General features: G+C 54.3%; 1 protein-coding gene across 6 annotated transcripts in view; it reads right to left on the minus strand.

Moving 5' to 3' along the window:
* Window positions 1–33: 33 nt before the first annotated feature.
* Window positions 34–12,360, minus strand: part of IFT140 (intraflagellar transport 140) — an 85,480-nt gene continuing 73,153 nt past the window's right edge. For 5 of the 6 annotated variants that reach the window (XM_064295326.1, XM_064295327.1, XM_064295328.1 and 2 more), the window contains 12 exons: window positions 11,909–12,086; window positions 11,349–11,539; window positions 10,640–10,735; window positions 10,425–10,557; window positions 10,070–10,213; window positions 9,041–9,169; window positions 8,733–8,915; window positions 8,231–8,437; window positions 7,751–7,963; window positions 7,434–7,600; window positions 6,193–6,334; window positions 34–437 (listed from right to left, as the gene is read on the minus strand). In XM_064295326.1, the coding sequence (XP_064151396.1) occupies window positions 240–437; window positions 6,193–6,334; window positions 7,434–7,600; window positions 7,751–7,963; window positions 8,231–8,437; window positions 8,733–8,915; window positions 9,041–9,169; window positions 10,070–10,213; window positions 10,425–10,557; window positions 10,640–10,735; window positions 11,349–11,539; window positions 11,909–12,086 (1,981 nt within the window). In that variant the 3' untranslated portion in view covers window positions 34–239. Of the gene's footprint in view, window positions 438–803; window positions 1,108–6,192; window positions 6,335–7,433; window positions 7,601–7,750; window positions 7,964–8,230; window positions 8,438–8,732; window positions 8,916–9,040; window positions 9,170–10,069; window positions 10,214–10,424; window positions 10,558–10,639; window positions 10,736–11,348; window positions 11,540–11,908; window positions 12,087–12,360 lie in introns of those variants that run through there. The other variant, XM_064295329.1, reaches the window with a different exon arrangement.

A 12,360-nucleotide genomic window follows, 5' to 3' on the forward strand; every position in this document is an offset into this window, starting at 1 on the left:
AAACGATTAGCAAATGGCTTAGAAATACTCTACTTTTCTAAATGTGGGAACAAGAAGGGCTAGCCACCGAGTAGCTTCTCGGTCCACATCCTGCTACTGCTTGGCTTACATATTAAAATACAAAAGCTTTTTGTTTTTTCATAAAAGCCAGCTTCTTGGTACTACTTCTGATAATAGAGAAATCCCAGAAGATGCTTTCCTGCACAGGGAGCTGGCTGGAGGGTGTGGGGTGTGGGCAGTCAGGGATTGCCCACCTCCTCTACCACCTCATCGTCCTGCGGGTCGTCTGCGCTGTTGTGGTGGACGTGCTCAGGCCCCAGGCGTGCCACGGGAATGCCCAGCCCCTGGTGCACGGCATCAGCAGTGCGCTGGCTCACGTAGTAGGTCACGTTGGCTGCGGGCACCCTCTTGCGCATCTCCTCCAGGTACTTGTAGGCCTGGGTAGTACGAGACAGCGTTATGGTCTGACTCGTCCTGAGCTCCCACCCTGCCGGTCAGTGGGTGGCTGCTCCAGGTACTGGGCGCAGCTGGGCTGAGATGTCCCCACTTACATCAGGAGACTGTGGCATCCGAGGACGGCATCCCTGGCTAATGCTAAAAGCTATGAAATGTGAGCTGTTGTCCCCAGTCATCATCTTAGCAGCCTAGTAGAAACCTGTGGGTGCGTGCGCGGCTGTTGTCCCCAAGTGCCATGCTGACATCTGGGGGGCCCCATGCCCAGAAGGGGGCAGTGGAGTTTCTACAGCTTCTCCCCAAGGTGTGCTAACTCAACTCAGATGTGACCAGAGCTCCTAGCAGCTTTATTTTATGAGGAACAGTGATCAAGTCTCAGTATGTCTTAAAGATGACAAGACTACTGGAGTAATTTTATTCTGGGGGGGATACAGCTGGGATATATGTGAAGACCATGTTGTCAGTTGCCATCAAGTTGACTCCAACTCAGGGCAGCCCCATGTGTGCCGAGTGGAACTGCTTCAGGGTTCCCAAGGCTGTGACCTTTCAGAAGCAGGCCACCAGGCCTATCTTCTGAGGAGCCTCTGGGCGGGTTAGAGCCACCAAACTTGGCTAGTAGCCGAGAGCATTTAACCTTTTGTACCACCCAGGAACCTATAAATACAACAAAAGACATACATACATATATATATATATAAATTGGAGCCCTGGTGGCGCAGTGGTTAACAGCTTGGCTGCTAATCAAAAGGTTGGCTATTTGAATCCACCACCTACTCCTTGGAAACCCTGTGGGTCGCTGAGTCAGAATCAAGAGTAATGTGATGTTTTTGGTTTTATATATACATATATATACATGCTTTTTGGGGAGAGGTCATTGACATCATGGGTATTTATGAAAGGTCTCAGACGCACAAGACCTGCCGGGTTGGGGGCTGGGTGGGAGCAGCCCCAAGGCATCCCCAAACTAGGGGAAGATGAGGACGGTTTGTTGAGCATTACAGGCAGGGAGCACAGGGTAGAGGTACATAGGTGGGCAGACCCAGGACAGGCCAGAGCAGCAGAGAAGCCTGTGCTGACAGGAGAAGTGGCTGGAGCAGAGGGCAGTTAAGTGTCCTGGCAGAAAGCCAAATTTGGGGAGTGTGTGTGAAGGGGGTAGGGGACAAGGAGCTGGATGGGAAGCAAAGTGGGTCAGGAGGAACCTTCTGTATCATTGAGTACAGCCAGGGCCTGGCACCTCTGCCCTCAGCACGCAGAGCTGCTTCCATGATCAAAGGAGAAGCTTCCAGAAGAAAGGTGTGGTCACAAAGATGGACACTATCAAGGATGAAGGACTATGAAGAGATATCACTGGCTGTGTCAACTAGCAGCCACTGAAGATGCTCAGCTTCCACAGTGGGTGCCTGTGACAGCCAAGTGGGTGGGGGTGTGCACGTGAAGGGGGGATGGTACAGCGGCACGGACACGGCTCTCTCCCCAGAAAGGGGAAACTGCTGTGTACTTTCTCAACTTGTTTATACTTTTTTTTTTTTTTGGTATTTAGAGTTAACTAAATCCCATAGGCTTCAAACAGTATGGTGAAATACTTAAAATGTGATTTTTCCAGAAACTTTGAAGATAACAGTGGTCTGTAACATCTCTCTAGTCTGATTTTGCTTTTATTCTCCAGAAAAAAAAAAGGAAACTTTGGTAATAGATTTAGAGTTGTTTTCTCTCAGCAACAAACAGGGTTGGTGAATGGAAATGGTAAGGGGTCAAGGGGAAGTGAGTGATCAGATCCGGAAATCTGAGTCTCCTGGTGCTGACTTCTCGGGCCTGGGGAGGAAAAGCCACTTATGAATAGCTTTCCGGTGAATTCTGGAAACTGCAGCCTAATGAGGCTGATGTTGTTCACAAGTAACATTTCTAAAATTAATTTGTGAATCCTTGGTGTGTGAGTACTTAGGAAGAGGCAGAGAGGTTTCTTGGGGTCACTGTAGTTTCATTAGGACTTCATCTGCTGGGGAAATGTGACTTCTAGCAGAAGGAGATGCTGCAGTGGAGCTCCTGGGTTTTAACAAGGCCTGGGTGGGATACTTTGGAACATGAAGGGAACCTGCAGCCAGGTGGAATGTTTTCTGCTGACTATAACAGACTTGTGATTGACAAAGAATGAGGAGAGCCTTGTAATGGTGGAGTAACTCATAAACTGGCCCTGGGGAACAACTACAAATAGGCAGAAGCTGGAGGGGAGTCAACACTTGGAAGAAGGGAATTTGGAATATTTCTAGCTTGTTATGACTTTGCCTCTGGGCAGGCCCCAGTCAGGCCACTGTGGGCAGTGAAAAGTCCCACGCAGAAGCCCAAACTCTTACTGGCTTAAAAAAAACCAAAAAAACCTGATGCCATCAAGTCGATTCTGACTCATAGTGACCCTATGGGACACAGCAGAACTGCCCCATAGAGTTTCCAAGGAGTGGCTAGTGGATTTGAACTGCTGACCTTTTGGTTAGCAGCCCTAGCTCTTAACCACTGAACCACCAGGGCTTAAAGAACCATAATTTGGGTCAACCACAAGAGCTGGAATGTGAGGGAAAGACATTGGAAAGGGGAGTCATACAGGGGAAGCCCAAATCCTGAGCATAAATTCTGCCCAAATCTCTGGTTGGCTATGGACTATGCACGTAGTGGTGGGAGGGGAGATGCCAAGAAGCCTGACAAAAGCTAAAGACGCTGAACAGGGATTTCAACCACTATCCACCACAGAGGCAAGTTTGTACTCTGAGTTGCATAACAATGACTGCCTAATAAACAAAAGCAATATTTTTTGGAGGAGCATAACAGAATCCGGAGTCTCTACAGTGGATTAGTCACAATGTCCGTGATAAAGAATTACTAGGGATATAAACAAACGGCTTTTTATCCAGAATGTATACAGAACTCTTAAAACTCAACTACAAATAATGCAACAGGGGCCAAAGAACGGAAAATACACAAAAGAAAATATACAAGTGGTCAACGAAACATGCGAAGATACTCAACATCGGTGATTATTAGAGAAGTGCAAATTAAAACCACAATGAGATAACCACCACATGCCCACAACAGCTAAAATTAAAACAGCTGACAATACCAAGTGTTGATGAAGATGTGGAGCAACTGGAACCTTCATATACTGCTGGTGGGAATGCAAGATGACCAGCCACTTTTCAAAGTTTGGCAGCTAAACAATATGAACCAGCAAAACAACTTCAAGGCATCTACCCAAGCGATGTGAAAACCTACGTTCACGCAAAGACTTGTCATCAAATGCCTACAGTCACGTTATTTATAATAACCAAAAAAGTGGAAACAACTCAAAGGTTCGACAGAGGAATGGCTAGACTAGATGTGGTCCATCTCCACAAGGGAATACGACTCAGCAATAAAACGGAAGAACTTCTGATAACAACACACAGATGTATTTCAGAGATGTACTAAGTGGAAGAATCCAGGTGCAAAGACTACATACTGTATGATTCCATTTGTAGGAGATTCTAGAAAAGGCAAAACATGGCAACAGAGAGCAGATCAGTGCCTGGCTGGGGCCATGAGTACAGTGGTGATCTGATAGGAAAGTGGCACCAGAGACCTTTCAGGGTGATGGAGTGTCTAAAGCTGGATGTGTGGGTAGGCGAATGCTCATCAAAACCCTCCAGCTGCATCCTCAGAATGGGCGTGCTTTACTGTGTGTAAATTATAACACAATAAAGCTATTCAAAGGAAGCTTGGTAGGAGGGAGCAGATGAAACAAACTTGGAAAAATGTTGATAACTGGGTAACTGGTACATGGGGGTTCATTAAACTGTTCTCTACTTGCACACATTTGAAAATTTCTATAATCTAGTTTTTAAAATTTGGAAACAATGAGGACAGTAAGGAATTATAACCCCTGACTAAAATTGGAATTCATGAGTCCATGTTGGTAATAAATAGACAGATGGAACGAGGGAGAGGGAGAAGCTTTCTTAAGTTGAAGGCTGACTGGGAACCGTGTTGAACGGGGCTCAGTTGGACAATGGCATTTTGCAGTTATCCCATGGAGACTGGCTTGGGTGAGAATCAGTCTAGGGAGGGTGCTTCAGAAGAAGTGCTGGACCCTTGCATGGTTGTCAGGCATCATGCAGCAGAGAAACCAGCCAACACCATGCGTGACTCGGGGAGCAAACACCTGCTTCACGGGGATAGATATAGACGGGGGCCTCAGGTGAGCCCTGGGGAGGATGCAGCACCACCTTCATAGTCATCCGCCTGGGATGCATGCCTTAACCTGCTCTTGAGGACATGGCAGATACACCCTAACCAAGGAACATTCTGGAAAATAACTGACTTGTTGCAGTGGTTTAAGAGCTACAGCTGCTAACCAAGAGGTTGGCAGTTCGAATCCACTAGCTGCTCCTTGGAAACCCTATGGGGCAGTTCTACTCTGTCCTGTAGGGTCGCTATGAGTCAGAATTGACTAGATGGCAACCACTTTGGGTTCTCTCACATATCAACGTTGTGGATGACAAAGGACTGTTCAGACAAAAGGACACTGAAGAGACCCAACAAGTGAGCACGGGGTCGGGGGACACAATGTAGCGCAGCATGTTGGAATGAACACATCACATGGGCCAGAGAGGAGTGTCCATCATTGTATGGCTTCCTGCCCGTAAGGTCTGTTGGTGGCTGAGTGTGCCCGCTGTGAGGGGTGCTCACTAATGGTGGATGAGCAGTGAGACACTGTGCTTCTCAAACGGTCAGAAGGAAATTTTGTATATCACCAAATACCAAACCCACAACTGGTGAGTGAATTCCGACTCCTAGCACCTCATAGGACAGAGGAGAACTGCCCAAAGGGTTTCCAAGGCTGTGATCTTTATGGAAGTCACATCTTTCTCCCATGGAGCTGCTGGTGGGTTTCGGCCACTGGCCTATGGTTGGCAGCAGTGCACTTTAACCACTGCACCACCAGGGGCCCACTCATATATAAGAGAGCTTAAGTAAATACACATAAAAAAAACCCAAAACCACCACCATCAAGTCGATTCTGATCATAGCAACCCTATAGGACAGAGTAGAACTGCCCTGTGGGGGTTTCCAAGGAATAGCTGGTGGATTCAAACTGCCAACCTCTTGGTTAGCTGCCCTAGCTCTCAACCACTGTGCCACCAGGGTTTCCTAAGTAAATACAGAGAAAGATGAAATGTGGCAATGCAGTAAAAACTGGTGAACCTAAGTTCTATTAGTTTTGCAACTTCTCAGTTTGAAATTATTTCAAAGTAAGAAAGGTAAAAACCCCCAAACCAGGTGGGGCTCCTCCTCCATGGTGCCCCCAATACCCGCAGGCTGATTGTCTAGCCATTGTGGGTGGGCTCCCGGGGGATGAGCAGTTCTCTTGGTCCACAGCCTGCCCACAGCCTGATCCTCGGGCCCTCATCACACAGCGGTGACAGGTTCTATTGGCCCACAGTCTGTCTGCAGCCTGGCCTCAGGCCCTCACCATCCAGGGGTGGCAGGTTCTACCAGCCCGCAGCCTGCCCACAGCCTGGGGGCCCTCACCACCCAGGGATGACAAGTTCCACCCCACAACCCGCCCAGGCCTTCCATGGCCTGGGGGCCCTCACCACCCAGGGGTGACAGGTTCTACCGGCCCACAGCCTGCCCTGGCCCTCCATGGCCTGGGGGCCCTCTCCACCCAGGGGTGACAGGTTCTACCGGTCCACAGCCTGCCCTGGCCCTCACCGCCTGGTGTTCCCCCAGCTGCAGGAAGTGCTCCACCAGGAAGCCGTAGACGTCCCCGATGCGGATGGTGCTGTCCAGGTCTGGCTCCTCCAGGAGCAGCTCGCACTGCCGCATGGCCTCTTTGGGGTCCTCCAGGTACATCCTATGGGCGGAGACACGCTCAGCTTTCACCCAGGAGCCTGGGTTGCTGCCCCATCAGAGGGTTTCCTGACTCTAGAGGAGGGGCTTCCGGAAGTAGGTGGGATGAACGTTTTATGAAAGAAATTCTCATGAATTAGATGTTTTCATTCAGCTGGTCACTACTGATCACTCAGTACTGACTCAGAACAGAGGACCAGGAGCACAGCCCTGCTTAGGGCAGTGTTGGGGGACGGGGATCTCATGAGGGCACATAGGGACAGAGGTCTGTGAGAACAGTCCTGCCCAGGGCAAGTGTGTGTGTGTGGGGGGGGACAGGTGGTCCCATGGGGGACATGGGGACAAAGGTTTGTGAGCACAGCCTCGTCCAGGGTACAGTGTGTGGGGACAGGGGGTCCCACAGAGGTACGTGGGGTGAAGGTTTGTGAGCACAGCCCTGCCCAGGGCACAGTGGAGGGCACGTTGGGTGTTGGGAGGAAGGTTGTTGGCCACAGGATATGCTCATGGACATGGGGAAGGGCACAAGGACTCCAGGGCATGGCCAGCAGGGCTTGGAGCCTGTAGCCTGGGGACCAGAGACCCCGGGGACTTGAGGAAGGGGTGGGGACAGAAGGCATGCTCCAGGGAAACGCAGGGCTGGGCATGGTGACTGATGGGGCTTGGAAAAGGGATGGGGATGGAGGATGAGCTAGTGAGTGGAGCCAGGACCTGGAGGTGGGACTTGGTCTGCAGCAAGAAAACGGAGCCTGGAAGGAGGGGGAGGGGAAGAGCTCATACCATGGCCTGCCACTGTGGATTCCTGCATGCGCCTGAGCAGGTGTAAAGCTCTTCCTCACAGACAGGCCTTTTCTGACCCAGAGCTGCCTCACCCACCCCTCGCCCCGATTTCTCTCTCTGTGGGTTTGAGCTGTCTCTGGACAACCTCCCCAAATGAGCACGTGGCATGGGCTCTGAGGCAGTCCCCCAAAGGAGCTCCGCCAGAGTCTCTAGGGGCCCCCTGAATGACAGCGCTTGAGTGATGTGGCACCCCTCCAGGACAGGGCCAGGGGACCTCAAGTGCAGGCGGGGGGCCTGGCAGCTCCACAGGCACCTGTGCCACACACCTCCGGGCCTGGGTAAACCTCTTCACCAGCGTCATCTTGCTCTGCAGCTGAGCCAGCTTGGCCTCTTGATCCAGGGGGCTCTTGGCTTTCGCCTTGGACAGGCACTTGTAAGCTTCAGTCAGCGCCCCGTGGGCCTTGTCGTAGTTTTGGTACTCGTCAATCTCCACCTGCACAGACAGGGCCCTCAGAACCCCTGATGAAGCTCCACGCCTCCCTCTATACCTCCCTCCGCACCCAACCACAAGCCCTGCCCGGAGCCCATGGGGGTCCACAACCCCATCTCCAGAGCCCCAAGTGCCCCTTGAGGAGGGTGACACCTGGGCACAGGCGTCATAGAAGCCAGCCAGGAGGTCCAGGGCTCGGCCCTTGGTGTAGAAGCTGATGATGTTCTTCATGATCTCCGGCTCCTTCCGCCAGTCCAGTGACTGCAGGTAGTTGGCCGCCATGATGTAAATCTCTTTCTGCCGGGACACACCCGCGAAGAACACGATTTTCTCCATGTCCCCAGACTTGAGCAATGCCCTCATGGCCTAGACAGGGATCACAGGCTTGTTAGGGATCCAGCCAGAACAGTTGCTGGGTGTGCGGAGTCTGGGCCCTGCTGAGAGACACTGGCTCAGCTGTTGCCAGCCCCATAAGGCCGAGTAGCTCCCACCGTGCAATTAGAAGCTGGAGGTCAAAGCTGATGGGTGACGTACGTCCAGGCGACTGTGAGAACGAGGCCCATGGCCCCCTGGCAGTGCCCACCTTCAGCTTGCTGTTGGCCCCCCAGCCCCTGGTCCCCCAGCAGTACCCACCTTCAGCTTGCTGCCGGCCTGGGTGTACTTCTTGGCGGCCAAGTGATAGTTGCCCTGGCGCATGCAGCAGTTGGCGATCTGCTCCAGTAGCTCCCGCCGCGCCTCTTCTGACAGGTCCTTGGAGTCTTTGGAGATAGTCATCTTCTCAGCCATCTCCTCAGTGATGGTCATATTGTGCTCTAGGCAGAGCTGCAAGGCTTCATGGTACTGTGGGGGCCAGGACCACAGTGGGCTGTGACTGGGGCTGCAGGGGGCCGTGGACCCCGCTCCCCTACCCCTCCCACCAGGGAAGTTGAGTCCACCGAGGAAGGGCGGGATGGGCCACCCTGGAGACTTAGAACCCTGCCTCGGGTGGGGGGCTTCCCTGATGGTAACACAAGGACAGAGCAGAGGGGCCGGACATAGAGACCACCACATTCATTGTGGGAGGGAAGGGGCACCAGCCATTGCTTTCCTTTGTGTGTAACAGCATTCTCTTAGAGAGGGGCATTTGTTCTGGCACCTTCTTGGCCGCCAGCAGCAGCTCCACAGCCTTCTCATACTGGCCGTGCTCAGTGAAGAAATCTGAGCAGCGGGCCAACAGCGTGGGGTCTGACTTCTCATCCAAGTCTTCAGCAATGAGCTGTAGGGCCAGGAACTGCTGGGTGGCGAAGGCCAGCTCCAGGGCCTTGGAGAAGTGTCCGGCCTGCAGACACAGCTCGGTCTGAGGACCACTGGCCTGGCCACAGTCCGAGCATGGACCACCTCCAGCCCCTGGCCCCTCTTGCCTGCCCCATGGCCAATGTGGAGGCATTAGTGGGTAGCGCCCACCTTATGGTACAGCATAACCGCCCGGTCCATCTGCTCCCCTTTCTCCTCGTAGTAGCGTGCTGCCTCAATCATGTCCTCCGGGGAGCTCAGTAGGGCCAGGTTCATAAGCTGGTCATCGAGGCCGTTCTCCTGAGGGGGGTGGACATGTGCGTGCCTGTGACCATGACGCCTGGGAGGGGCACAGTGTGCAGCAGGCTGTGGACCAGAAATGTCAGAAGCACCTCCACTGTTCTATTGTAGGAAGCATAGCAAGAAACGCCTGCCTCGAGGGGTGTCCACACTTGAAGCGTCGCCAGAGGTGAGACCAGGGTTGGAACATTTTTATGGGTGCTGTTACTGATTGAATTGTGTCCCCCCAAAAGACACATTGAGGTCCGAACCCTGCACCTGTGAGCGGGACCCTGTTTGGAAATATGGTCTTTGCAGACCTTATCAGCTAGCTTAGCATGCATTTATGCTGGAGTGCGGGGGGGGGGGCCTGGTCCTATGTGAGTGGTGTCTGTGTAAGAAGAGACACAGAGACAGGGACACAGGGAAGATGGCGTGGAGTGATGTGGCCACAAGTAAAGGAAACCTCGGACCACCAGAAGCTGGAAGAGAAAAGAAAGGGCCCTCCCTAGAACCTTCACAGGGAGCCTAGCCCTGCCCACAACCTGAACTTGGACTTCGGCCTCCAGAACTGTAAGAAAACACGTTTCTAGCGTTTTAAGCACCCACTTTATGGTGCTCTGTTACAATGGCCACAGATGCTCACATAGATGCATTGTCCACATGCTCGATCGAAGGACCAGGCCTGTTCACAGAGCTGGGACAGGAGCCCTGAGCACTAGGAGATGTGGTTGATACTGAGGAGGGGCGGGGGTGGGAAGAGGGACAGGGACAAGGCTGCCAAGCAAGGGGGGGTGGCCGAGTGAGGAGAGATGAGGGTGCAGCTACAGCTCCGCCCCCTCCTGTGTACCCGCAAGTCCCTCAGGGAAGTCCCGCCTGCCCGCCCAGCCAAAAGGGAGCTTTCTGGAACCTTCCACCCACCTTGCAGAGGCGGATAGCGTTGTTGAAGGCCTGCGCCCGTGTGTAAAAGTGCACGGCCTGCCGTACCTCCTCCTGGCTCTCATATTGCCTTGCCAGGTGGTAGGATGCCGCCCAGTTCCCTGTCTTGTTGGCAATCTCAGCTGCCTGTGGAGAACGGCACCAGGCTGGCCCACTCCCAGGCTCCCCGTCTGGGTGGCTTGGCACCGGGCTGCCTCCCCCTGGCTCCCCGCCTGCACCAGGCTGCCCCCCCAGGCTCCCCACCTGCACCAGGCTGGCCCCCCAGGCTCCCCAGCTGCACAGATGACACCAGGCTGCCCCCCAGGCTCCCTGTGGTGGCCCTGTGTGAGGTGCTCACCATCTGGGTGTTGCCCTGGAAGCAGTGGATGCGCACCAGTGAGAAGTAGTCCTGTGCCAGCTCGTAGTATCGCAGTGCCGTATCCATCTCCGCCTGGCTTTCCAGGTACTGTGCCCACCACCGCCAAAGGACCCTGCGGGGCAGCCAGGAGCTCTGAGCCCACTTCCCACCGTGAACCCGCCTCCATCTCCCTCCCTGCCCGGGCCTGTGCTTACTTGTCCTGCATCTTGTTGATGTACAGCTCTAGGGACTGCAGGTCCTCCACCAGCATCCGGGGCACCTCGAAGCGGTGGGTATCTGACTTCTCATAGCTGGGAGTGTGGGGGGCAGACAGAGGCCTTAGTCTCTGACAGCTGAGTGCCTGGGGGCAGTCATGCCGCAAGACATTTCCAGGCCGTGGTTGGGTGGTGGTCAGGGCTGCAGCTCAGTGGCAGGGGTCCCTGTGGCACCCATGGATGACTGTGGGGGCCACCTCTCTGTGCTCCCAACATGCACCCCATGTTGGGGGTCTCAGTAAGGACAGCCTGTCTGGGGAGGCCCAGTCAGTGGCGGGGTTGATGCCATGTGAGCGTGCTGCCTGACAACGCAGGCACACCTCTCCTCACAGACCCCGGGCCCCACCAGCAAGTTGGTATTAGTGCGCACAGCTGACACCAGGCCTCAGGGAAGGCGTGCCTCTTTAACAACCAAGGCCAGGTCAGCTCAAAGGGTGGCCCGTCTCCCGAGTCCCCAATGCTACCAATGCATGCTCCCTCAGAAGCCCCCTCAATGGGGCTGCCACTGGCCCAAGATGCCACTCTGCACCTTGAAGGTGCCACACTCAGCCCAGGTGGAGAAGCAGACTGGAAACATCAGAGTCGAGTATGGTGTGGCTGCATGCCGTGCCCTGGGGGCCCCAGATCTCCCTCCTCCGTCTTTGCTCACTAGCTGAGGGCCAGGTTGCAGTCAGCGCTGGCCTCCAGGTGCTTGGCATAGTTGTAGTAGGTGGTGCGCAGGTGGACACGGTCGTGCCACTCAGCCACCTCCACAGCCTTCTGCCACTGGCCTGAAGCCTGGTAGAACTTGTTCAGGAGGTCGTAGCGCCTGCACTTCTTGTATAGCCGCTCGGCATCCTCCTGCAGAGCATGAGTCCAGCATCAGAGACCACATGGCCAGGCGGGGAGGGCAGGCTCACAACAAAGATGCTGAGCACGCAACAAGGATGGGGATGAGCAGGGTCAAGAACAGGCAAGGATGCAGGAAGACCACACATGTGGATAAGAAACCATGCACAGCCAGGGCAATGAGACCAGGTATCTGTAGAAAAAGGAAGGAGACAGAAAAAAGAGGAGACAGAGGGAGGGACAGAGAGAGAGACTAACTTCTAAACCAACCTGTCTCCTTGGCTCCCATGGAGCCCTCCCATCCACACCTTCTGCCCCTCCCTACAGGCCCCACCCTGCCATCCTTGCCCCTTGATAGTGTCTGTCTGCCCGTCTGCTCACCAGCATGCCCAGCTGCACCGCCAGCATGGCTACATGGGCCTCCAGCTCAGGTTCTTGCTGGGCCTCTCGTAGGGCTCGGGCTCCACGGGCGTGGCCCATGTTCCCCAGGCACACATGGGCCACATCTAGCCGCTGAGTCTTCACACACATGCGTGCCATGTTTTCCCAGACGGCCTCGCTGTGGGACAGGGTAGCTGTTGGGTGGCCATGGACTACTTCTGGCTGCATGTCCCCCTCCCTCTGCTCTACAAACATGCCAGGCCAGGAAGGGGTGTATTGGAGTGATGCTTGGGCCCTTCCCATGCTACATCCCACCACATGGCAAACCTGCAAACCCGCCGTCACCACTCCTGTCCCCGAGAGGACTCAGAAGTGAGGCCCTGGGGGCACGTCTCAGAGCCCCCGTTTCTGGGCCACGGGTGGGTGCCACTTTCACTGCTCCTGCAGCCTGG

Source organism: Loxodonta africana, chromosome 12 (genome assembly GCF_030014295.1).
Source record: "Loxodonta africana isolate mLoxAfr1 chromosome 12, mLoxAfr1.hap2, whole genome shotgun sequence".
NCBI classification, from domain to species: domain Eukaryota; kingdom Metazoa; phylum Chordata; class Mammalia; order Proboscidea; family Elephantidae; genus Loxodonta; species Loxodonta africana.